General features: G+C 29.9%; 3 protein-coding genes and 1 pseudogene across 3 annotated transcripts; 3 read left to right on the top strand and 1 right to left on the bottom strand.

Annotated features, from left to right (window-relative positions):
* Positions 1-398: 398 nt before the first annotated feature.
* Positions 399-2797, bottom strand: LOC110620704 (annotated as a pseudogene).
* A 4278-nt stretch (positions 2798-7075) lies between these two features.
* Positions 7076-8543, top strand: LOC110620426 (F-box protein At2g02240). The gene is made up of 3 exons (XM_021764154.2): positions 7076-7403; positions 7617-7735; positions 7822-8543. Exons 1-3 carry the CDS (start codon positions 7119-7121, stop codon positions 8336-8338), a joined length of 921 nt encoding a protein of 306 aa, XP_021619846.1. The 5' UTR covers positions 7076-7118; the 3' UTR covers positions 8339-8543.
* Positions 8544-13148: 4605 nt separating this feature from the next.
* On the top strand, positions 13149-18542 carry LOC110620873 (transmembrane protein 184B). The gene is made up of 6 exons (XM_021764809.2): positions 13149-13866; positions 14419-14492; positions 15363-15512; positions 15772-16057; positions 17508-17741; positions 17827-18542. The coding sequence occupies exons 1-6, from the start codon at positions 13711-13713 to the stop codon at positions 18196-18198; spliced, it is 1272 nt and encodes a 423-aa protein (XP_021620501.1). The 5' UTR covers positions 13149-13710; the 3' UTR covers positions 18199-18542.
* Positions 18543-19748: 1206 nt separating this feature from the next.
* Positions 19749-21169, top strand: LOC122724344. Its single transcript, XM_043958893.1, has one exon. It carries the CDS (start codon positions 20569-20571, stop codon positions 20920-20922), a length of 354 nt encoding a protein of 117 aa, XP_043814828.1. The 5' UTR covers positions 19749-20568; the 3' UTR covers positions 20923-21169.
* Positions 21170-27458: the final 6289 nt, after the last annotated feature.

Here is a 27458-nt window from a genome sequence, read left to right on the forward strand (position 1 = left end):
ATAGTGAAAAAAGATCCATAATTGTATCTCTGTGTATGCACTCAACCAATCAAAATATACTATGTATGGTTGGTTTCACCAATAAAATATTAGTGGCTTACCGTTGGGTGTTTATACACTATTCCGAATTACTAATATTCAATTGTTATGAACAATTAAGAACGCAAAAAAATGTTTGGAGACACAAAAAGCCAAGAGAAAAAGATCTTAAATGATAATTTATTCTGCCTGTAGCCTTTCCCACCCAAAAATAGAAGAGTATTTTCTTTCTTCTTCTTCCCTCCTAAGAATTTTTTTTTTTTTTTTTTTTTTTTTTTTTTTGTGAAGAATGATGCTGGTGATCAGATTAATATCTTCTTGATGAATACAAACTTCATCCTCTGATCTCCTACTGTTGATCTGATCTCAAAATGAACATTTCTTTATGGTGATTCCTTGCTGCATACGTTCTAGACAGATGAAATGCTAATTAACAATCAATCATCACTAGAAACATTCATGCTGCCTAATGATCCAGTTCTATCTTTTGAATCAATGTTGGTGCTGTTTTTCTCGCCTGCAGAAACAATTCCCTCTTTCAGATCCTCTGCTGCTATTGTTACTTGAAAAAGCAATTCCATAATGTGATCCACTGTTGTTCTTGCAGCTTAGAGAATCATCTGTATCCTGCATTCTCTTGCTGCTCTTTTGGCTTGAAGAAACAGCAACAACTCTCTTCCATGCTGTTCTTGCTCTATTTTCTGCTACCTTTACTACCACCGTTCTCTCTATCCTCATCACTTGATTCTGAACAATCATCAGACATCAGCTTCGTCTTTCTGTTGGTGATGACTAATTTCCTCTAAAGGGGGGTTTAAAGGGTCCTCATTGCCTGCAGAAAGGAAACTTAAAGCTGTTACAACATCACTCATCAAGGGCCGGGCTGCTGATTCTTCTTGCAGGCACATTGCTGCTATTGCAACTGCCTGATTCAAATCTTTTTCTGGAAACTGCTTGTGAAGAACTGGATCTGCCATATCAGGAAACCTTTTTGGGTCCCGGAATATGGGTTGTGCCTGTTTGATGACAAGCATAAAACAAAAGGATAGGCCGTTATTATGGATAGCTCAAAGGAAGCAATCAAGTTATGATTACAATAACTAAAGCCATACTACTCACCCATGCAACTAGATTTTGCTCATGAATTGGTTTTGTGGGGTCTATGGCTCTTCTTCCAGTGATGAGCTCTAGTAAAATAACCCCAAAACTGTAAACATCTGTTTTCAATGTCAATTCACCTCCTCTTACATATTCTGGAGAACTATAACCATAGGTCCCCATCAACCTTGATACTACATTCACAGTGCCCCCAGAAGAGCCAAGCTTAACAAGTCCAAAATCTGATAGCTTTGGGATAAAATCTTCATCCAACAAGATGTTTGTGGGTTTCAAATCGCCAAATATAACAGGAGGATTGGCCTTATCATGCAAGTACTCCAGACCTTTAGCAGCACCAAATGCTATTTTCATTCTGACAAACCAATCTAGTGGCTTTTTATTTGGAGATACGTCTGCAATTAAATTAGGTGATTCATGGCATGCTATGTATTTTGTAAAGACACAAAATGAAGTTGCAAAAACAAGTCAAGTGATACTCAAAATATAAATAAGTCTAGCTCAAGTACTGGCAAAAAGATTACCAAGGAGATGATCTTGTAATGAACCGCCTTCAATGAAGTTGTACACCAAAAGCCTCTGATCCCCATCAGCACAATATCCGACAAGATCAACAAGATTTGGATGATGTAGAAGACTTAGCATCAAAACCTCAACAAGGAATTCCTTATTTCCTTGCAGGCCACTCCTGTCAAGTTGCTTTACAGCCACCACCTAAGCAAAACCGAAATGTGATCAAATACAAGCTTCCAATAATCAAATTTATAAATAAGAAGACACCCTATATAGAATAGAAAAAGCTTGAAGAAGTTGAAATATTCTAAAACCTGCCCATTTGAAGCTAGTGTCCCTTTGAAAACTCTTCCAAATCCACCTTCACCCAACAAACATTCCTGCTTGAAGTTCTTTGTTGCGGTAGCTATCTGACGAAAGGTGAACGCTTGTGCTGCAATATTATCATTAGCTTCCCCTTTTTTATCTTCATCTCCCTTCTTATTCCCTGCACAACGAAAACCACAATGATGTTTCAGGTTCCAGTTGCAGCAATGAACATTTTGAGGGTTTTCCAGGTCCAATATCACAGTGGTTTCGTGTTCGAATCAGCTTGTGTAATACTTGATTAATCAATCTTTTCACATGTAGAAATGATTAACCAATGCTAAAATTCAATTATTTTATATCATGTCAATTCATTGTTTATACTTTCAATGTTAAAAGAAGCAACAATGGTAGAAGTGAAAATCAAGCATATATACGAATGGCAACATACATCTTGCAGAAAGAGAAGACCCATACTCTCTACTGCTAGCCCATTTTTTGCTTTTCCGTGATTGGAAGCACGAAAAGCAATTCATTTCTTGTTCCCTGTTAAAGAAAGCAGAAACGGGCTTTGCAGAGGCGAGAAAATGTGGTTTTACCTTTTAAGAAACATACAAAAGGAAGAAGAAGATATGCAAAGCTTGAGAAGGGGAAGAAAGAAAGAAAGAAAGAGATGGGTGGGGAAAGGGTCCTTCAATTCTGCTGAAGGACCCTAATGGAGAGAAGAACAAAGAAGAACAATATTTGATGAAAGAAGCCATATTTGTTTGTGGGGGTGTAGAGAAAATGAGAGACTTTTCCCTAGACCTCTCGGAGGAAAAGTAGGAGAATTGGTTAAGACGTTTTGAGATGTGGCTTCTTCACCAAATTTTGTGGAGATTTCAAGATAGTTTTGAAAAATCATTGCCTTTCATGGCTTATGGCTATGGAAAATCACACCCTTCAACCGTTAAAACACAAGGGTGGAATTAATGCTAAGTTGGCGAAATTTCAATATACCAAAGCTTTAACTCTCAAATCTGAGTCCAATTTTATGTGATGTTAAGAATTTGTCACATTAAAAAAGATCTTTTATATTTAGAGCTTTACGAGAGTGAAGTGAGGGCTTTTACATTATTGGTATTGAAATCATATCCATCGAGAGATTTCTAATTTGAATTTCGATCGAAAAGAAATTTATTATTTAATCTCTATTTTATAAAAAAATTTATTAATTATTTTTTAATTTTAAAAAATAAATTATAAACTTTTTCACCTTTTAAAAAATCTATTAGTTACTATTTTTTAAAAAAAATCTATTAATTAATCTTTTTTTTATTTTTTTAATTAGGAATTGAGAATTAGGAGAAGAAATTTGAAATCTCAAATTTATTCAGATACACTTTCCATGAGACGCCTTTGAATGCAATTAGTTGCTTTTTATAAAAGTTTAAAATCTTCTCTCATATAAAGGTTAATAAACTTTATACAAATTTATGAGATCAATTAATGAGTTTTTTTTTAATTATTTATACTAAATAAAAAAATATTTAATAGTTAAAATTAATAAAATGACTAATTAGTAAATTTTTTAAAATATTAAAAACCTTTCAATATATTATTAAAAATTAAGAATTGATTAATAAATTTTTACGTGAGAATTAAATAATAATTTTTTTATAAAAAAAATAAACTGACTTTAATTTATTGGTGCTAGAGTTATTTCATAGCATTGAAGGATAGTGCAAATAGAGTTTATCAAATCAAACTAAGCCCACTGGCATGAAATATTGTTACTCAAGCAAGTAGGGGATAACACTTCTCGATTCAAATCGAGAAATCGAACTGAATTAACTGTTCAGTTGTTTAATTATTTAGAATACTCAATTTGATTCGATTAAACATTTTTCAGATAATTTGATTTTAGTTAAATTTAATTTAAATATATTAAATAATTGAATAATTTGTAATTGTGCAATATTTATTAATAAATTTTCGTGGAATGTTTAATAATTATTTTGTTGAAATTAAAAATTAAAAAATAAAAAATTTTATAAACTTCAATTTGGTCTAAATTAAATCAAATTAAATTAATTTTTATTAATTTAATTTAATTCAATTACTCATATTTTAATTTGATTCGATTTAATTTGATTTTTTATGGTGAATTCTGAAAACCGAATACACGATGAGAGTATTGACAAATATTAACTTGTTTTATATTAACAAAAAATGATTATTATTTTGTATAGATACCAAATAGTATTAATTTAATTATCAATACTTATATCAAGTTGTAGTTAGATTTCAAATATTCTATATTAACCATTTATTATTTAAGTAAATTAATAAATATAAAATATTAATTAAGTACATAAGCTAATTGGAGTATATTTGAACAACAATAACAATAATTTTACACAAAATATATTATAGTTATAAATTTGAGATAAATTTAAAATTTTATTTATTTTGTGAAAAATAATTTATATTTGAAAAATATTTTATATTTTTTAAAAAATAATTTTGGTGAAAAGTTTTTTTTATGAAATAATTTATTTTCTATTATTTAATTTTAATTTAAAAAATAAATTTATTAACAAATTTATATATATATATTTTAATAGAAATTTTAAGGTGTGAAAAATAATTTTTTTTAAGAAAAAATCATTTTCATAATATTTTTTTTTAATCTGAAATATCTTTTAAATATTTCAAATGCTAAAAAATATGAAAAATATTTATTTTAAATAAACAGGACTTAAATATCTGTATATTAATGAAATTTTGAGTTTGGCTAAAATATTAGTTTTTTAGCTTCGTTAGTGGAAAAAAAATATTTTTTTTGAAAGCAAAATTACTGATTGTATTAATAAAATTTTATTAAATAAAAAGAGATATTATCTCAAACAGAGAGATGATTATGCCTGATCAATTCTCTAGCTAAAATATGAGCAACTAAAATAGCATTACAACGAATCCATTTGACAGAAATATCAGTTCTAGATTTTAACAAAAATTTATAATCATTTAAAATTAAATCCCTACATAAGGTAATTTGGTAAAAATACTTTTCAAGTATCTGTCTAAACCTTTGCATAAAATAATTTAGCAAAAATACTCCTCATTCTTTCTCATCTCTCGAGCATAAATCATTAAAATATTCCGAACAAAACCACGAAAGAGAGCTTCTATGAGATAAAGTTTGAATAAGGTTCCAAGATTGACGTCGTTACGATTCCGGAAACCCATAATAACTAGTAAACTTTCATTGAATATTACTTTTCGAAATAATCGAATCAATAAAATTTAAAACAAAGTCAACTACAGAAATAAATTCATGACTTTCCACGTTAACAAAAAATCTCTTCCCAATCATTATGTATTGACTAAGAATCAACCATCACAAAAAAAAAAACTATGAAAAATTTTCATACGATAACTAAAAGTTTTTATTTTTATAAAAAATAAAATATTTTTAAAAATTGATTGGATTGTATGTGAGAGACATTCCACCGTACAGAAATTATAAGTGATGATTGGAATATCTCTGAAGATTTTAATAGGGACAACAACATCTTTTTCTTTATCAGTAATCGAGACCATCGAGTTACAAAAAGATTATCGAGGAAAACTTGTGTCCAAAATTTTAAAAAAAAAATTCATCTCAAAACACATGTTAAATTAACCCAAAAAAAACACTTCCTTAAAAAATATATAAAAGACTTGTAATATTTTTTATAGTAAAATTATTTATATTTAATATGAAAAATAAAAATACAACCATTCATTTTTTGTTTAAATAAACCATTGATTTATTATTAGTTTAACGTAACATCTCTGCTATATTAATTTTATAGAATATTTTAATAAAATAAATTCCATTAAAATTTATAAATAATTCCTCAAAATCTTTTATTTTTAAATTAAAATAATATGATTTTATTCTAGATAAATAACTATAAAAAGCAATTAAAAAGCCTAACTCTTTTTCTTAATTTTTTTTTAAAAATGAAAAGAAAATATTATTTTATTAATAAAAAAATTATAAGCACATTGTAATGTATTTTTAAAATACAAAAATTCTCTTATTAATAATCATATTAAAAACTAAATAAGTGGTATTATTTGAGAATAAAATTAAATTTTAAAAATATTTTTTTATTATTTTTCATTTATTTTTAATAAAAAATAAAATAAAAAAATTATTTCGTTGACAAATGAAAAAATAATAATAATAAAAAAAAGATATATTTTTTTATTTACAATTTTGCATAAAACTTTGTAATCTTATTATTTTCTGTGAAATTTTATTAAGAAAATTAATTAAAAATAGAAAGTAGTAAACCATCTAACGAAGAAAGGTGTTGACTAATAAATCATAAATATTAATTTTAAATTTAATTAGAAAAATAGATAAATTAAAAAAAGAGATGCTATAAATAATTATTTTAATAAAAAACTTTTAAATTTTAATAAAAAATTGAATGAAAAGAAGAAAAAAAAAGGTAGAAATGGCCCAAATGAAAGCAAAGAAAAGGAAGCAAAACACATGCAAGGCAATATGAAGCCACATCAGAAAGTACACGTCTTACCAAACTCCTTCCCTCACTTTCCAACGTGTTCTCAACTTCTTCTTCATCTTCTTTTTGCCTTTGATTTTCCTTTTCAATATTCTTACTTAATTCACTCCCCTCCCTCCCATCAATTCTAGAACATTTATTTCCACTTGTCAATTCTCGAATATTCATTTATTCATTAATTTTAACTATTAATTTATTATTATACTAAATAAACACCTAAATTTTAAATTGTATTATGTTCTAAAGTCTTAATTATAAACTATGTTTATAGCAAAATTCAAAATTGATTTAGGATTTGTTTATAAAAAATAACTTATTTATAGAAATTTATATTTTTTTTTACAAAATAACTAATTTTTTTATTATTTTGTTGTAATTTAAAAATAAAAATATGAATAAATTTATATATATTAACGCATATGCTCAAAGTGTAAGGAAAACTTATCTACAGTGATCTAAATTATGAAAATTTCCTTAGCCGCTAAGCTTTCTTACTATCACTTCCGCTTTCCTTCGTATTCGTCTTTATATAAGAGAGCAGCCATTTCGTCTTTCATCATTACGAGGAAACTAAATTTGCAAATGGCAGGTAGTACCGGTGGAGATTTGTCCGTCTTACCTGAAGGCTGCGTAGCAAACGTCCTGTCGTTTACGGGTCCTCTGGATGTTGGTAGGTTGTCTATCGTCTCTTCCACATTCAAGTCAGCCGCCGAATCTGACGCTGTTTGGGAGCAGTTCCTTCCTCCAGAGTATCACTCTATCATCTCCGAATCCTCTGATTCTTCTCTCTTGGCCTGTTCTTCCTCCAAGAAAGAGCTCTATCTTCATCTCTGCGACAATCCTGTCCTCATTGAAGACGGCAAGAAGGTACCGTGTTCTTTTTAAATGTACATAAAAAGGTCTGTCCTTTTTTATTATCTTAAGGTCAATTTCGAATGTCAATGTCAGTTGGTTATGACACGAACCAGTGTACTAATCCTCTCTTGTCCTAATGATCATTCTGGGCCTGCAAGTTCCACTGTAAAATGGGGTTTGTGGGAAATTTCTGGCTGTATCTCATGTTTCCTCTCAACTGTACAGAGCTTTTCACTGGACAAAGTGAGTGGGAAGAAATGTTACATGCTTTCAGCGAGGGACCTCATCATCGTGTGGGGCGATAATCCAACATACTGGAGATGGACTTCTGAACATAACTCCAGGTTTGTCAATCTTAAATTTCTTGCATTACATTCTCATGATACCCGTTATTTCGGTAATGAGATTAGACTGTATAAAACTTGAACAGATTTCCAGAAGTGGCTGAACTTATCGGCGTGTGCTGGCTTGAAATCAGAGGTAAAATTAATACTTGTCTGTTATCACAAGACACGCTCTATGGAGCTTACCTTGTGTACAAGACAACACCAGCAGCCTATGTATTTGAAGACCAGCCAGTAGATGTAACTCTGGGACTCGCCGGCACTGAAGGCTGTAAGCGAAGCGTTTATATTTTGGATACAAAAAGAGAGCAGGAGCAGGACTACCAGCAGCAGCGGCAGCAACGCCAAATTGCGATTAGTGAAGTTGGGGTGTTTGGCTTTAGCGCAATGGGGTGGCGAGCACCTGAACCAACTAGAGAGAAGAACAAGGGTGAATATCCAAAGGAAAGAGAAGATGGGTGGGTGGAGATAGAACTTGGGGAATTCTTTAACAACAAAGGTGAAGAAGGGGAATTGGAAATGAGCATTTCGGAAGTTAATGGAGGTGATTGGAAAGGCGGACTTATCATTCTGGGGATTGAGATTAGGCCCAAAAGAGGATGAGTATCAAAACAAACGATAAGCAAAGCAATGGTCGACTCGATTTATTTTTATCTAATATAAAGTATTGTATAATTTGCGCCAATCGTGAGCAGTGATATTGTATGTCGTGTTAATTAATTGGTACTGTATCTTTGCTATGCTAACAACTTGTTCAGCAAAAAGCAGCTTGTGATGATTTAATATTGATCCAACCCCCCCTTGATTATATGCATGTTAAATACCACCTTTTATCCCACAATATTTATCATTTTGAGTTTATTACCAAAATTAATTTATAGTCTTAATTTTAAAAAATTATAATAATGAACAGAATCAAATATGAACCTTTTCACTGCTCAAAAAATTTTTTCTGTACAGTAGATTAATTTTCCAATCTGCAGGGGTCAGTATGGGAGATGGGGCGAGAGATGGAGATTAAAAAAAAAAAAGAAAGAAAGAAAGAAAACCCAACTTAGATCCCAGGCTGCAAACAAAATAGTAGAGCAGGAATCCCCATCCAGCAACCTGGAACTTTGTTCTGCTTGCTGATAAACCTGAACTAAAAGCCTCTCTTGGTAGGACAATCTGATGCTGTGTGCCCAGCCTGCTCACATTTAAAATATGCGCCTCTCAAGCTTTCTATTTCCAGAAATAATTTATATTTAAAAAATATTTTTTAAAATATTTTTTATATGAATGATTTATTTTTTATTATTTAATTTTAATTTAAAAAATAAAATTTATTAATAAATTTATATACAAAAATCGTAATAAAAATTTCAATGGATAAATAATGACCTCTTCTTTTTAAAATAAAAAATAAAATGACTTATTTTCATTTTATTTATTTCACAAAAAATAGTTTTTAATATTTAAAATATTTAAATAATTTAAATAATAAAAAAATATTTTTTTAATAAAAAAATAAACATTTTACACGAAATCATTTTTCACAGTTGAAGATTATTATTAAAATCTTTATATATAAATTTGTTAATAAATTCTTTTTAAAATTAAAATTAAATAATAAATAATAAATTATCTCATTCGAAAATATTTTCTAAAAAAAATATTTTTTACAAAAAATATTTTTAAAATACAACTATTTTACATAAACAAATGGAATTTTTCGTTTACTAAATATATAAAATATTTTCGACTAAATCTATAATTTAATCATATGAAATGCATTATCAAATCCCTTAACCATATGAAAACATGAACGTTAAAAGACGACTATTAGAAAGATGCAAGAAGACACAAAGACAACGCCAAAAAAAAGAAAGAGTAGCAACAGAAATTACAACACCATTGGCAGCAGCATCAACTGTTATCAATCATATTAAGGTTACTGAAGCAAAACAATTGAAATTTCTAATCCTATTGTATAGATTACTGATCTACTTTTTGTTAGAATCAAACAAATCACAAAATTTTAAAAAATAAGTACGAAAAGAAATTAACACACATAATTCATCAATTTAATTATCTCCACAGCGATTATAATTTTTTTATTTATCTGTGAGTTTTTTAAATAGAATATGGAGAATATTACATATTTATATATCCAAAAAAATATAAAAAAACAAAATAGTTCTAAAAAACTGTCTCTAACCTAGGGGTGAGCATTCGGTCGATTCGGTTCAAAATCGAACCGAATAAACCAAAAACTAAAATTTTAGTGTTTATGAAAATCGAATCGAATCGATTTTAATCAGAAATCGAATCAAACTGAACCAATCTAATTCGGTTCGATTTAATTCGATTTGATTGATTTCGATTTTTGATAATTTTTTATTTTTTATACTTTATTTTTAATATTTTAAAATTTAATTAAAATATTTTAATCTACTATGATTTAATTTCTCTATATTATTGAAAAAATATATTATTATCACTAATCGATTTATTTCGATTTTTTCAATTTTTTCTGATCAAAATCGAACCAAACCAAAATAACCAAAATTTCTGAAATTAAAAATCAAACCAAACCAAAATGTATAAAAAATCGAACCAAAATTTTAAATCAATTCGATTTTTCCAGTTTTTTCGATTTGAACCGAATACTGCTCACCCCTACTCCAATCCTCACCCGTGCTGGGGCTTCCGTCCCCGCACCACAGCCAACTTAGTCAGCTAGATCCACAATATTGGGATATAATGTATAATTCATAATATATTATTAGACTACATATCTTTAACATTTTTATTTTACCCTTTTATAACTTTCACAACAATTCTCTGTGCCTCCATTCTTGTATCAAATTTTAGGAAAGAAAAAAAAAGTTTCTTCATTGTGCTGATGTGCTTTCTCGTTTAGCCTTCGCCTCTCCTGTTCATGCTAAGATCATGCTGGTGCCGCCGAACGATGTTATTCCACGTCTGGCCTCAGTTCTTACCGCATCTGTGCTATGAAGTCCTGGGCTTCATTCCCTTTTCAACTGAAAGAGAAAAAAGGTTTCCATGTGCTTTAAAAGTTAATCATCTGAGCTGTATGGAACATTCAACATAGGAAGCACTATAAAAGCAAAAATACAACAGAACCAAAAAATGCACCACTTTTCTTATGTAAATTTATATACCTGTTCCATGGTGAAGACCACCACCAATCAGCCAATCATCACTGCTGCTTCTTGAATGGCTTCTGTCACCATCTATTTGTATGTTCATCATCATCATCATTAGAAAAATCCCAACCACCGCCCCAGTAGGCTCTAAAACCTCTCTGCTCTCCCCAACTGCCTCTAGCAGATTGATATAAACATCAGAAAGAAAACCAGTGACAGACCTAACAGACAAGTATCCTAAAGAAGAACTTGGATCCCAAGTCAACAGCAATGTTATCCATCCCAGAAACAGAAGGGTGCAGTTCAAATTATTTGAAGCAGACCAAAAATATTGACAGGTAAATGGTGATCCAAATAAAGAAAACCATAGGAAAACAAATTATAGGCTTGAAGTGCGACAGCATTGCACAAAAATACTTCCTTAAGCAGTTCTCTTCCAAGTATGTTGTCAAGAAAACAGTAGTACGTGGATAATAGGTTGTGATGGGTGTGTCAAATTTTAGCTTTTTCAAGGATAAATACATACATAAGTAGAAAATAATATCAAAGGAAGTTTTAGACTTTAATGATTTTTGTTAAGTATAAATAATTTATACTTATTATTTAATTGTATATCTTAACTTTAATTAAATCTTTGAATAATTATTCATTTCATGACTTTTTATAGATTTTCAAAAGAATTTGTGTAACAAGAAGCCACTGCTATTAAAGTTACGGTCGTTATAGATCTATTTCAATTATCTGCAACCACCATGGTTTTCAATCGCAGTCAGCGTTAGGGTCACAGTCACAAGCAATGGAAACGAGCCTATAACAGCTATAACATAAAAATAATGGCCGAGCGCTATGCAAAATTTTTAAAGAAATTTGCAAAAAAATATATGAAATTGATAGATATTGGTAGATATCTATGGTGATGAAAGGGGGAAGTGGGTACGGAGAAGGAAGAAGGATAAGTACAGAGTGTCAGACAAAGCTCTTGCCTTGAAAATACACGAGAGGCACAGCTCCATCTCTGTTTTCTTTTTTGTTTCGGACACCTCGGTTACTTTCCTGTTTTCTCTTCTGTTGCAAGATAATTATCCCTTTAAGTTAACAAAGGATATTATTCTTTAGTCCCTCTTATTTAATAAAACTAACTAATTCATCCTTTTAGAATTTATTTTTCAGAAATATGTTAGTTAACCTCTCTATTTTTTATAAAAAATATTTTTAAAATATAAATCAATTTTCGTGAAATACATTAAACTTTATTAAATATTTTTTATATTATTTTTTATTTTAAAATTTCATTAATTATTTATTTTTATTCATTAATTTAAATATATTATTTTATTAAATTTAATAATTTTAAAATTATTTTCATTACTGTTATTAAAATATTTATATATAATGTATTTCTTTATTTTATTTTAAATTATATTATAATATGATTGAAATATATTATAATGTATTATTGTAAAACATTGTTGATATAATTTATTATTTAAAATAAATTAAAACCATTTTAGTTTTTTTTTGAAAATGAAAACCATTTTAGTTATTTTAATGAATATACCTAAAAGTGAATTTATATCAAATATTTTTTAATTGCTTATCAATTACTTGTATTAAACACATAATTAATTAAAATTTTAAATATTTATAGGCTAAAATTAAGCTATATTTTAATTTTTATACATTAAGGCAAATGCTCTTTTAATAATACCAATGCAACATGAATTAATTTCAAATTGAAATAAAAAATTTTCCACCATATTAAAATAATTAGATTGGGCAAAAATCAAAATACTTGTATTAAATTGTTAAATGACAAAAAAAATTTAAATCAATTGCTAATTTTGACATAAAAACAAAAAAAATATTTTAATCTCAAAAAGAAAAATTATTATATAAATATAATATAAAAAACTCATTAATTAATTATTAATTTTAAAAAATATTAAATATTTTTTAAATTTAAAAATTATTAATTTTAGCCTTTAATTATTATTAAAAAAATTTTAAATATATTTAATAGAAAATAATTAATTAATAAATATTTTTATAAAATTAAAAACTTATTAATAAATTTATATTATATAAATTAAATAAAATATTTAATAATTAAATTAATAAATGATTCATTAATAAATTTTTTAAAATTTTTAATATATTTTTAAAATTGAGGACCAATAAATAAAATTTACAATATTACATGGATTAAATAGAAAGTTTCGGAAAAACTAAGACAGCTGATAACTATCCTAACAAAATTGATTATTTTAAATCTAGACTCTATAGACAGCGGGACAACAACGAGCTGCCATTATTGGATGCCAGTTGAGCGGCTTCCTCCTCAGTTCCTCCTCGTCGTCCTTCCTCAACCGCCTCCTCCCGGTTGTTATTCCTTTCCCTCCTCCGTTGATTTTATCTCCTAAACCCTCTCTTCCAGATCTCAATATTCTCCCCAATTTAACCCTAAACTCGTTCTCATTCAATCCCATCAATCTTTCTTCAATTTCCCTCATTCTTTTTACTCAACACTAATCAAATCTCGCCTCTTTCAACATTTCTATTCAAATCGCTAATAATTCAGCCTAATTCGCGCTTTTCGCTTTTCGTTTCTTTCACAATGAAGTTAGGGTTCCGATTTTGCTAACATCTCCTTCACTCTGACTTCGTTTTTGTCCTCGTTCTTCCGCCGTCTGCCTCCTCCGCCTATCTGAAGACGAGGAGGCCAATCATACAGCTTTTTGAATTTTCTTTTTTTTTTTTCAATTTTTTTTCGAAACAATCGTCTCCCGCAAAGGTATTGATTTGTTGTTGGTGGATTAATTTCTTGAAATGGCGGGATTGGTTCCAATGTACTACAGCGTCATCGCCTTCTTTTGCTCTGCTGGAGCAATCGCGTTGGCCGTTTTCCACATCTATAGGCACCTCTTGAATTATACTGAACCTACTTACCAGAGATTCATTGTTCGCATCATCTTTATGGTTCCGGTCAGTGCTTAGTCTTTCTCATTTTTCAATTATTTTCCGTCGTCAATTCAAATTCGATTGCTGCCCTTAATACATTGTGCAAAACATAATGCCGGAGTTTATGTGCCAAGAAATGTATCAACAAACAATTTTTGGGTATTGCTTGTTTGCTTTGACACAATCCCATTGCCAAGTTTCTTCTTGCTTAGTAATGCTTTAAAAACTCTACAAGTTAAAACCTCCACAATTCTTTATTTTTGTTTCCTTCATTTTTGTTTTACTCGTTTGCTTTGAGACAATCCCATTGTCAAATTATCTCTGATTCTTTGTTAGCTTTTCTAAACTTTCCTAATAATTGACTTGTTTTTGTGCATTTGAGCTTCAAGTAGTATGAGTATATATTACTCGTTACTTATCTCTCTTGGTTCTTTTCCTTTTGTTTTCCATTCTCTGCATTTTACTTTCTACATGCGATGGGTTCAGAATTTGTGGTTGGCTGTATCTTATGAAATATTATTTTGTTCATTTATTGGTTTGATATTTCCGTAACTACTTTCTTTATTCTGTTGACAGGTTTATGCTTTAATGTCTTTTTTGTCTCTCATTTTGCCTACAAGTTCAATCTATTTCAATTCCATACGAGAAGTGTAAGTTATTTGATTGAATTTAATTTTAAGTATTGCAGATGTTGCTAGGGATTAACTTCGTTCCCACCCCATCCCTTTATCCCTAGTTTAATACATGTTTTTGCTCTTTACTTAATTTTTGAATGGCAAATGGATAATGGTGTGTTAATATCTTCGCAAAATTCACGTTCTGTGTATGTGCACTGTATTATTGATCCATGTGTTCTTATTTATACATATGTATATGGTGATGTGAGACATGAATAACATTTCTGTCAAAGTAGATGAAATGTGCTGTTGCATATTAGTTGTGCCATGGTGATGATATTGGTAGTCTCATCCTGTTCAGCTTAGTTAATGTTATCTTAGGTGAATAAGTTCATTTCCATCTGTCTTAGTTGGCCATATGGTTTGAGTTGCCATTGTTATCACCAATCGGTTGTTCTGAGTATGCAGGGCTATGTCCTAGTTTAATGCTTGCAAACTAGACTTGGTCAACTTGAAAATCTCGTGGTTGTGGGGTTTCTTACTGCGTTAGCTTATAGGATCTATTGCTGTGTGCTGTAGCAGCAAGGTTGAGGACCTGCTTTTTTGTGAACTTTTTTAAGAATGAACCCAACATACATACATGTAAATGGGGAAGGAGGTAGCTGGTAGAGTGGTAGACCAGCATTCTGACAATAATTTCGAAGTTATGACATAATTTTTTAAAATTCCTTTGAAAATTTAAAATTTTAATGTTTAACTCCTTTCTGCATATAGAATAGCGTGAACCAGATTTTTCCTCAATTTGCCAAGCATGTTTTACAGTGAAGGGAACAAGAAACTGCAGTCTTCTGTAAATTTTTGCAGTAAAGCCCTAACCTTCTAATGTTTTGTTATTTGTTTCAGATATGAAGCGTGGGTCATTTATAATTTCCTGTCTTTATGTCTGGCTTGGGTTGGTGGCCCTGGAGCAGTTGTTCTAAGTTTAAGTGGTCGGGTTCTGAAGCCATCAATGTGTCTGATGACATGTTGCTTACCCCCAATACCACTAGATGGGTGAGTTTCTCACGTTTCTACACTCAGTCAATGGAAATCTTGTTGTTTGCTTTGCTTACAAATATGTGATCAATAATTTAAATTCTTTTAGCCATTAATGTGCTTGCTCTTTTCCTTATTTCGAGCATGCCCCACTGTTTTAAAGGTTCCAAATGCTTATTTTGTTGTTTCTTAATCCTTTCTGGGAATGGATCGAAATTGAGATACCCTTTTGTTTTATATGTATCTCTGATTGAATTTTGTGTTTGATAAATGCTAGGCGATTTATAAGGAGGTGCAAGCAGGGATGTTTGCAGTTTGTGATTCTGAAGCCTATCTTAGTTGCTGTTACACTCATATTTTATGCAAAAGGGAAATATAAAGATGGAAATTTCAGTCCTAACCAATCGTACCTGTATCTTACTATCACCTATACAATCTCATACACAATGGCTCTGTATGCTTTGGCATTATTTTATGTCGCATGCAAAGACCTGCTTCAGCCCTTCAATCCAGTTCCGAAGTTTGTTATCATTAAGTCCGTTGTTTTCTTAACTTATTGGCAGGTAAATTTTCATACTGTTTCAGAGACATTTAGTTCTTATTTCAATAATATTTGCATGTATTTGCTTATAGTTCTCACGTTACCTGCTATAGACAGAAGAAAGAATTATTTTAAACAATGTGTCTTTCTCCACAGTGAAATTGCTGGTTACTTGATTGTGTGGCTTTGTATTTGGTGTCTCTTAACACTGAAATTGCTTTCTGATGATATGTTTGTGTATGAATAATGTGTTTGGTGCATGAGTTCCAGATGAGCTGCGTCAATTCTGTGTTGTACCCTTTCTAAATCCATACTTCTCATTGTTAATAACTTCATATCTCACTTTTTTCTAGCACTGTTTTGTTACTGAATCCTTGCTTCTACTAATTCTGTGTTCTTCCCTCTCCAAATCAAGCTCAAGATACTTCACTTTAAAACGACTACCACATCCATTTGGAAAAGCGAAAGACCCTTGCGTAGACTGAACTAGTATTGCAATGAGATTGTAATAACACTAGCTTCCCCCTTTTTTCTCGCTCTTTTATGATGTTTATTGATCCAACTAAGAATTTGAGAGAATTAACTTGGTGAGTCTTTAGCCAATGTTCTTACTTGTTTTGCTTACTTCACATGATGAGAATTCACAAGTGATTCCTTTGGTCTGCATATCTGACTTAAACCTCAGTTATAACATTTGATTCACAGGGTTAGCTCGCTTTCTCTCTGATCTGCTATTAGCTAAAAAATGAAATGGACATCCAGGCAATAAACCATATTTGGGAAGTAATAGTTGTTTGTGGCTATTGATTTCCTAGTAAATCTTGCTGCTTGTTCTTCTGATTTTCAGGGGGAGGGGGGGCCCATGAGCAAGCCCTGTAACTTGTGAATGATTACTTTTCATGCATGTTTTTTGCAATGCATTGGTTGTGAGAAGTTACATTGTGATATATCAATGGGTGCTTCCTACTTTTTTAATGTACCCAGTGCTAGTTATGTTCCTTTTTCATGCTTTCTATTTAACATCATTATCAGTAGTTGTTTTGTGCATGTCTAAAAATAATTTGATGAAGATTTGAACTCCAGTTGCTTCATTCCATATTTTAACAACTTTCTTATGATAGACATTGTCTTCTCTTGTACTGAATATTTTTCAGAATTGCAAGATTTGCAAGTTATATCCATTGAGGCTTTTGTTTTATCTTTGCCAATTTCTTCTTAAAACTACCTTCAAAAGTAATGGTATTCCTTATATATAGAGTAAGTATCTGTCATTGCTCTATGAAATATCAATGTTGCTTGCTTTCTTAGCATCTGCCCTCTTGATCACTTATAAATCTCAATTAGACTCCTCAGCGTTAATGTCTTTTGCAGTAGATTTTATCTGCTGACATGCACACAGAGCTAGAAGAGGGGGGGGGGGGGGAGGGAACTTGATTTATCAGAAATATTTCAATTTTCTTCATTTTTTTTAGGGAGTTCTGGTTTTTCTGGCTGCAAAGTCGAAGTTCATAAAGAATGCAGAGGAAGCTGCTCAGTTTCAAAATTTTATCATATGCGTTGAGATGCTTATAGCTGCTGTTGGTCATCTTTTTGCGTTCCCATACAAAGAGTATGCTGGAGCAAATATTGGTGGATCTTGTGGTTTTTCAGGAAGCCTTGCACATGCCTTGAAGTTAAATGACTTTTATCATGATACTGTTCATCAGGTGTATTTTTTATCTGCCATTTGGTTTTCCTGGTAAACCAATTTTCTCTTGAACTATGCTAACAAGTGTTTAATTTTTTTTGCAGTTTGCACCAACTTATCATGATTATGTGCTTTACAACCATAGTGAGGGTGATGAGGGCACAAGAAAGTATCGATCACGCACCTTTGTGCCAACTGGGCAGGAGATGGATGCTGTCAGACGAAACAAACTCATGTTTGGAAACAAGTTGGATGAAATTCAACTCTCCAGTCACTCTTCTTCCGGTACAAGCACTCCCAAAAATATCACTCCAGTGCCTGATTCTACAAATTCTGAGACCATGAAATCTTCACTTCTTGTGGATGCTTCAAATTCTTTATCCGTGCCATATGACATGTCACTTATTGACATGGACATGTCCAATTATCCTGAAAAAGTTCCTGCAGCTAATGTTACTGGGATTAGACAAGGATAATGCAGTAACTGCAGTAAATAGGCAGATGGATGTCCTTGAAGAAGAAAGTTAAAGAGGAATACGAGAAGTTATTTCTAGTTTGGGGAAGCATCTTACGCATAATTTTGAGCTGATACTGGTGTCAATTTTCTTGAGTGTTGAAGTCCATTGTTCACTCTTTCTTTTGTTCAGCATTGTAATCTCTGATGTTGGGCTTCCTGGCTCCCCCTGATTATCGGTAGTGGCCTATTATCCTAGGTTAATATCTTATCCATCTGCTTTGTAGATACAAAACTTCTAGTTTCACACTTGCAACATTGAGTTCCAAAATGAAAATGGGTTATTGAATTGTTGTATTTGACTTAGCATATTCTTAGGTTGTTTGCTCTCTTGCTATCTGATCTGGTTTGTAGATACTGTATTTTCAAGTGTCAAATTTGCAAACTTATGGCCTCAACAAGATATTGGGTATTGGATTTGTTAATTATGCTCATTTCAGCAAAATTACTGTCTAACGAATTTGATTCAAAGGGAAATCCGTGAACCTTTTATGCACATTATTGCAATTATGGAATGGATCTTGTTGATCATTCTTTCACCCTCCCTATTGATTTTGTGAAAAAAAAAAATTAATGATTTTTTACAAAATTATATATAATTTTGTTTTTTTAAAAATGAAAAATTTTATAAGCTCAAAAAAAATTTTCATCCTAAATAAAAAAAAAATAAATTAAATTTTTGTGAAATTTTTTATTATAAATGAAGGTTTAATTTTTTTACGCTTTTCTTGGTGGTGTTATTGGAGTAAGATTTTTTAAGAATTGAAGTCGATTTTTCCGGCAGCCTCTCTTGCGGGGTTGTTCTACATGTGAACCTTCTGTGTGGTGAGAATTACAATGAGTAGGAATTTTTCCAAAACTTATGTGGTTGTTAAACTCATCAGCCGTTTTTTTCGTCTCGTAATCATTGTTTTTTTTTTTTTTTAATATAAATTTTTTTATTAATTTTTTAATTATATTTATTTTAAATATATTAAATTTTATTAAATATTAAAAAAGATTTAAATTTTTTTAAAAAAATTAAAATAAAATTATAATAATTAATTTATATGTTATTATATTAAAAAATAGTCAATAATACTTTTAAAACAATAAAAAAAAAAAAGAGATAAAAATGATATGACAGGAGTGAGTAGAATTGATGGTTTTAATTGAACTCATCATTTAAAGTTGACAAACCAATGATTCTTTTTGTTAGATCTGGTGAAACGACGTACATTGGGAAACTTGGTATCTGAATGTGCTGCCAAAGTATCTTGCAACTGCCATAGTGCAGGAAATGAATATTTTCCAGAACCTATATGCCTCGGTGACAGGCTCTCGTCTCTATTAATAAATTAAGTGCATTGAGAAATTCCTTATTGCATGATATCTGAATCGTTAAGAAACAGCGCCCACAACACTTTGTGTGAAAAGCACTTCACTGATGCAGAAAAATGACAGAAGAGAAGTGCAGCATGTGCATGTATCTAAGGTCTTAAATATGTATCCTTATATAATAATTGAGTCAGATGAGACCACCTCATTTGCATGGTTAAAGCTTGCAACTAAGGAAAAATGCCTGTCTTGATAAATTCTGTTATTTATATTTTATTCAATTATCCTCACAACTTACAGATCAGAGCAACCTGGCAAAGGCTAGTTCCGTCGCTATAGCCCTCCAGTACACACTTGTTTATCTTCTAAGCATGCATCACCTTCTCTGCTTTGTTGGCATTTAAATTACAATAACTTACCATCACAGAAGAAAAATGGAATTGTTATTGGCGTGAAGTACCAAAACTTTCCCCTTTTTTTTTTCATTTTGTTTCGTGATGAATTGGAATTAGAAAACTACACAAAGTGATGAGATGGTGATGATGTTTTGATCTCAACGGCTTAGATGAATCAAAAACTAAAACCAGTCCTCCAAATGATGCCACTTCCTTACCAAATCCCTTCAGTGGGTGAGATCAAACTTGGAAAAAGACGCACAGAAAATACAGCCACGAAAGGCACGTGACCGTCCATCCTATCTCATCCATAAGAAGGCGACTACCCACGTGTTAAAGCGTATCAGAAGGAAAAAAAAAGTTTGGCTTTTTTCGGCTTCGCTCCTTCCTCCTGCGGCGGCGGCGCACTGCTCTGCTTGCATTACCTAAGTAAAGCAAACCCAAGCCACCCTCTCCCCTACTGCCTCCTCTTCATATACCAGTGCATGTGTGCTTTTGTTTCTTTTCACAGTCAAAATTCCTTTCTCGTTTACCCTTGTGTTTCTTTTTGGCCTGGAAGAGGAAAGTTTTGATCTTTCTTCTTCCCAGTTGTTTAATTTCTGTTCTGTTCTGAAAAACAGATGTATATGGCTCTGGGGAATCGAAATTTTGCTAATATGGGTCCAACTCCGATTCTGAGGAGTGACTCGTCACTTGGATACACAGAGCAGAACTCGTTGATGATGGAGAAGAGACGGTTGTTCCTGAGAAGCTATCAGTTCTGCAGAAAGAAGAGTCTAACAGAAAGAATCAAGCTATCTTTGTTCAGAGTGAAGAAAGTGATGTGGCTGAGACTAAGATCTGCTCGTAAACTTCGAAGGTTGGTGTGGTCTAGACTGCGTTGTGCTTTCTACTGCCGCCGGAGAAGAAGTTTTCTCCGTCTCCGTAGTCCCAATCACCATTACTACTACTCTTCTTCTTCCTGCTTCTGGTAGGAAACGCTCTGTTTTCTTGATACTCTGTTTATGATCATCTTGAATATTATGTCTAGCCAAGAAACGCTTAAACATCTTTATTTAGATCGAAATAGCAGATTTTTATGTAAACTTGTTTGCTATATGTGGGATGTTCCAAATCTCTCCAAATCTGTATTCTATCAAGAAATTCTCAACTGTTAGCAGATAGAGTTAATCAGTTTCATGTAATATCAAGTTCAATGAAGCCATGAATCTTTCACCAAAACTAGTTGTAGTTGTTTGAGGTCCTAAGAAAATGTTGGAAACATGCATGAATTTCTTTATTATTATTATCAGTTTCCAGAACTTGGGATGTATATATTTATTAGATTTATTTTCGGAGAACACAGGCGTTGCCCAAATAAGACATGTAATGTAATAACAAAGTGAGAATCCCAAGCAAAATGGGATGGTTTCCCACTATGGTCGGCATAGAACTCCGCAAATTGCCAGGCCCTTCATTTTCTTTTTCCTTCTTTGCCGACTTAGGAAAAGCAAAAGCAGCCTTTGGCAAAGAGGGATTGAAGAGTAAAACTAGGAAATCAATATTATTCAACGTTTTGAATTCTGCCTTCCCTCGTAGCCATAAGCCTTCAAAGTAAAAATAAAAAGTCAAGAATTTCCCATAGAGAAGCCGATAAAGCTGTAGGAAGTCACTGGGGAATCGTGACTTCTACTTTGCATTTACACATGCAGCTGCTGTTGAATAAGCAACCATGGGCCAAAGGGTTTCTTGGTGACGGCTAATTTTACCAATCACGGGCATTTTCCAGCTTGTTAGTTGTATTCAGTTCAAGGGTTCTCAGCTTCTTATCAAAACATATTAAAAGCTTTTGCTCCTGAAATTACCAATGAAAACAAAAAAATATTTATCAAATTGAGATTTGACCGTTTAAATTAAAATTTATTATAATTTTTTTATTTTCAATTGGGTATCCATGGATTGACTAAATGGAGCTGACATTATTGGATTTTACTTTAGTCCTCTTGCTTGCTTATTTCCATTTGTATGAAGATCTGATTTTGAAGGGGTTGATCAAATTTTTTTAATCAGAAAGAATACAAATTAGCTAAGTTAAGCGTCATCTGAAAGAGCATCTTCTCGTATCAGATGATGACAGATTCTGCACTATAATTAATACCCAAAATTTGTATTGTCTTGAGTTGACCAGTAATGCCTGCAGTAAAATAAAAAAATAAAAATTAGTATTTAATCTTAATACTAATTTACTTTTTTAATTTTAAAAAATATATTAAAAATTTTTTAATATTTTAAAAAATTTACTGATCAATTTTTCCATTAATTTATCATTAAATATTTTAGTATTTAATTTCTATAATAAAAAATTTATTAATTAATCACTCTATATTAATAATATTTTAAAATTTTTTACAATATTTAATAATAAAATTAAAAGAAAAACTAATTAATAAATTTCTAAAAATTTTATAAATATTCTAATATATTTTTTAAAAAATTAATTAATTAATTCCTATATATATTATAAAATCTAAATAATAATTTTTTGAATAGAAAATTAATCACTCTTTACAAAGCCAGAAGCAGGGATGACCATTCGGTCAGTTTGGTTTAAAATCGAATCGAATCAAATAAATCAAAAATCGAAATTTTAGTGTTTATAAAAATCGAACCGAACCGATTTTGGTCAGAAACCGAACCGGTCTGATTCGGTTCAATTCGGTTCGGTTTGATCGGTTTCAATTTTTAATATTTTTTTATTTTTTACACTTTATTTTTAATATTTTAAAATTTAATTAAAATATTTTAATTTTAATATGATTTAATTTCTTTATATTATTGAAAAAACATATTATTATTGCTAATTGGTTCGGTTCAGTTTTTTCGATTTTTTTCTGATCAAAACCGAACCAAACCGAAATAATCAAAATTTTTGAAATTAAAAATCGAATCGAACCGAACCGAAATGTATAAAAAACCGAACTAAATTTTTAAATCAATTCGATTCGGTCAATTTTTTCGATTTGAACCGAATACTGTCACCGTTAGCCAGAAGCATGCCTTTGCTATTTTCCTTTGCAAACCTCCTTTTTCAAGTCTTTTCTTTTAACTTTTGGAGTTTTATCTATTTGATTTTTGCTCTCCGTTCATATATCAATTTTTCAATTTAAGCACATCAATATTTTTAAGAGTCTAAATTTCATGCTATAATCTCTTACAAAAATAGGAAATATCCATCTATTTTAGGAAATAAATTAAAAAAATTATTTCATTTAAAATATTCAAATTAAATTCTTTTAAAAATAAATTTTAAGAGAATTTTATAGGATTTTGCTATTTAAACACATTTTTTACAGCAAAGCTCATGTTTTCTCTCTTCGGCCGATTTTTTTCTTTTGTGTTTTCTCTCAGAACTATGTGTTGTTAAACTTTATTTCTAATTGGAGATGATTTGAATCTTCAATTTTATTCATGAATTGTGATATTTAAAGTGTTAATATTTTAATTTTTCAATATTTATACAATTTCAGTTATTATTATTATTATTGCTTTGATAATCGATCAATAGGGCAGGCCGTTATTCATATTTTTAAAATGATACATTATTAATTTAGATGTTTAAAATCTGTAATTATTTGAGTTATTCAATAATAAATAACCACTAAATAATTGCATGATTTAGTTTGAATTCACCGTTTGATTTGTTACTTAAAATTGGATATTTCTAATTCCAAAATGGTTTATAAATGAGATCTAATAGATATTTTTTAAATAATTTATTTACTAGAGTTAATTAGCAATTGTTTTCTAATTAATTTAGAGTTAAAGAGAGATATATTATATAAAGCGTCTTTTATAATTTAGAACTAATTTATTAAAATGAAAACATATATTTTTATTTTATAATCAATTTCTATAACTAAAATGAATCATAATATTCAATATAAATCATAATGTTTGACTAGAATTTATTTGTATTAATTTGATTTTTTTATTATTTTTTAAATTATTTTAACTATTATTTTATTTTAACATCAAAATCACTTTTTATTTTTTTATTTATTTTCAGTCATAAATTAAAAATATTTAGTGCGATTTCGATTCTATTTATCTTATACGTAATTTATATTCATTGAATTTGAATAGATTATTTTGAGTGTGTTAGACATTTATCAACTGACAGTGTATTTGTCTAATTTTGATTTATTTTTGAAATCTAATGTTTAGAATCAGATTGCAACGTTTTTTTTTTTTAAAAAAAAAATATTCAAACAGTCAATTAAATAGTTAAATATTTTCTTTTTTCAAAAAAAAAATATCAGATTAAATTGGGATAAGCCTAATTCGGGCTCGTAGAGTTTCTATTTGATTTTATTTATTGGTTAAACTATAAATTTTAGTTTAGTTCAGAACTCAAATAAAATTTTTTGGCTAGTAATTTCTTTTTTTTTGAAATGGAATTTTAGGGATCGGGAGAATAGAACTCAATATCTCTTATATTTACTCAGATATGCTAATCACTAAATTAAGTTTATAAGTGCAGTTAGAATAGTTAAATTAACCGTTTTATCTAATAGTAACTAATGAATTATGTAATAAGTATTTATTTTTCCATTGACGGATAATGTTAATAAAAATCTTAAAATTTGTATTTTTTTATAATTATGTTTTTAATTTTTAACTATATAAAGTTGATGAATTTCTAATTTATTTTATATAAAAAAGGGATTTAAATAAATTTTTAAAAAATTATATAAATTTCTAATTTTTCTCAAGTTAAAAATAATTAAACTTTTTCATTTATAATGAGAGAATTATTAAAAAAAATTAATTGCGTTAATTTTTTTAATATTATTAATTTCAGACAGATGGATAATAATTGAAAATTAGTGGGGAAAGATAAAAGAGCAAACACAATTTAAGCCAGAAAATGAAGTTGTTAAGCAAAGTAGAATATGGAGAAGTATTATTTAATCTCTTCGTATAGAAAAATTTATTAATTAGTTTTTTAATTTTAAAAAATATATTAAAATATTTATAATATTTTAAAGAGTTTATTAGTGAATTTTTTTTATTAATTTTATTATTAAATATTTTACTATTTAATCCTTATAATTTTAAAAAATTTATTAATTCCTCCCTAAATTTTTTAAAAATTTATTAATTAATTTCTCGTAATAAATATTTTAAATTTTTTTATAATATTTAACAATTAAAATTAATTAATAAATATTTAAATTTTAAAAATATTTTAATATATTTTTTAAAATTATTAGAAATATTATAAAAAATAAATAGTAATTTTTTCCATTTGTTATTGTTGACCAGATATGGAGATCCATGCAAGTCTAGATCACAAGGTCAAAAATCAAACTATAACTCCTCCAAACTTTAAAATATTGGACACCTGGAACATGCACATTCTCTAATTAATTTCTATCCCAAAGTCAATTTCATAGTTTTTAATTCTTATTTATTTATCAAACCTACCTGGGCAACTCAGGAAAATGTGTATAAAACTGAAATGATTGCTGCTTTTATTTGCTATATATTATTATTGATAACAAATCCTAAATAAGTTTATTATATATATATATATTTAAATGGTTTTATTTTCAACTGTTGTGTCAATGGGATTCTAGCTGAGAGCATCAAGATTCAGAAAACTAAATTTGTAAATATTTTTTAATTTATTTTATTTAAAAAATTATTCAATACAAAAAAAATATTTTTGACTTTATAAAAAATTTAATAATTAAGTATTATAGTCTAATCCATTAGATTTATAAAAGCACCTATAAAATAAGATCTAATTTTAAATAGAATCGAATTATCGAACTCGATCTAAAAATCCAGTCATAAATAAGATCAACACCGATCATCAAACACAATCCAGTATGCTGGAACAGTGAACTAGCTTCTGATTCCAAAAATGCTATCAAGCCAGAGATTCGCAAAGGGAAGCCAAGCTGAGAAACCAATACTGGAGTGTATGAGAATCTCTTAAAAAATAGAATGCACAGTATTTGGTGTTAGGTTGTAGCAGATTAAAGGAAGAATGTTCATGGCTTTTATCTTGAAAAGGACTCTCAACTACTCCATGAGACTAGTCATTCCTAAAAAACAAAGAATTCAAAATTAGTAATAAGTAGGTTAGAATAAGAAGATGAGTTAAAAGGTATCTTAAAAACACAAGTCAAATTGTAAAAATTTCTCACCAAGGAGTAGAGTAGGCTGAGTTTTCCTGCAAAAATTTTTGGGCTATTCAAAGATGGGCTATGTTATTTAAAGAATAGAAAGTTGGTATAACAATTGTGGGCTCTGAAAAATAGACCATGAGCTTGAGTTCAACAATTAAACAAAAGGTCCCATCCCCTAATGCTGGTAGTTGTTCTATTAAACAAATCACTAGCAGCTCTGCAGCTGTTTTCTTCGATAATGTACATATTAGACCAAACAGTTCATAATTCTGACATGATCATGGACTAATCTCTGTCATACAAATAAACAAACAGGTAATCTGCTTTTCATTAAAGACCACAACCACATACATCCTTTTAATTTCATTAACCAAATGATTAGCTTTGAATTTGTATATCCTAACATTTAGCATCAATCATTGCACATGGCTTCAATATTCCTCTCATCATTTATTAATCACTCAAATTTGCAGAATGAGTCTGTCTGTTTCTGCGTGTAAGTGTTTAACAATCACTAATCTGGGTTATGTCTATGGTGTTGGCCATGTGTTAAAAAGTAGAATTGTAGAGCATGAATTTCTCTCTCCTTCTCAATGGGGAGTGTACCAAATTAAAATATGCAGCCACCCATGTGTTATAAGGAATCAAAATTAGGCAATCTTCAGCTTTTGTGCTCACAGTATGCATTTGAAGGAACATAAAAACCTGATCCTGCACGAACTCCGCAGACTCTGCTCTGCACTTCCATTTCCTCTCTTTATATACTCGACAGTTCTTTGCTTAATCCCAGTTAGCAGAGGCTTGATTTCTGCAGATGGGTATCCAAGATATTATTGGATTGCAATTGAGATATCGGTATGAGAAGCTGATTTCTTCTGATGAAAAATTGGCGAAGTCTAGAAGGCGTTCATGGGTAAAGAAATTGAATGGAGGATTGAAGGGTCTTCGCCTATCGCGGTCCAGGAAACTCACGTTCAAGGCATTGTCAGTGATGGTATTGCCAAGCAGAATTGCCAGAGTCTATGCAGATATTATTAGCAGAATCAAGATAGAAGATCTTTATCCCAATATCATCTTCTCGACTCAATTGGGACTCCCTGTTTTATCCCACCCTTCTGTTAAATGTAGAAGAAGTGCCATTGATCTTCAAAGAAAATTGTTCTGACATAAAACTTTTAATAAATTTCCTTTTCCATTTATCTAAATTGTTCTTCGACTCAGTAACTACACTTTAAATATATACGACAGCAATTTACTGCATTACTTTATCACGTGGATTAGCTTGATCTTACTCATATTATGATTAATTAATTGATCATACAGTTCAACTATGG

Source organism: Manihot esculenta, chromosome 8, assembly GCF_001659605.2.
Source record: "Manihot esculenta cultivar AM560-2 chromosome 8, M.esculenta_v8, whole genome shotgun sequence".
Taxonomy (NCBI): Eukaryota; Viridiplantae; Streptophyta; class Magnoliopsida; order Malpighiales; family Euphorbiaceae; genus Manihot; species Manihot esculenta.

Coding starts and splice junctions, on each gene's coding strand:
- LOC110620426 (XM_021764154.2), top strand. CDS start 7,119: ATGGCAGGTAGTACCGGTGGAGATTTGTCCGTCTTACCTGAAGGCTGC. Junction 7,404..7,616: donor TCATTGAAGACGGCAAGAAG/GTACCGTGTTCT, acceptor TCAACTGTACAG/AGCTTTTCACTGGACAAAGT. Junction 7,736..7,821: donor ACTTCTGAACATAACTCCAG/GTTTGTCAATCT, acceptor AAACTTGAACAG/ATTTCCAGAAGTGGCTGAAC.
- LOC110620873 (XM_021764809.2), top strand. CDS start 13,711: ATGGCGGGATTGGTTCCAATGTACTACAGCGTCATCGCCTTCTTTTGC. Junction 13,867..14,418: donor GCATCATCTTTATGGTTCCG/GTCAGTGCTTAG, acceptor TTCTGTTGACAG/GTTTATGCTTTAATGTCTTT. Junction 14,493..15,362: donor TTCAATTCCATACGAGAAGT/GTAAGTTATTTG, acceptor TATTTGTTTCAG/ATATGAAGCGTGGGTCATTT.
- LOC122724344 (XM_043958893.1), top strand. CDS start 20,569: ATGTATATGGCTCTGGGGAATCGAAATTTTGCTAATATGGGTCCAACT.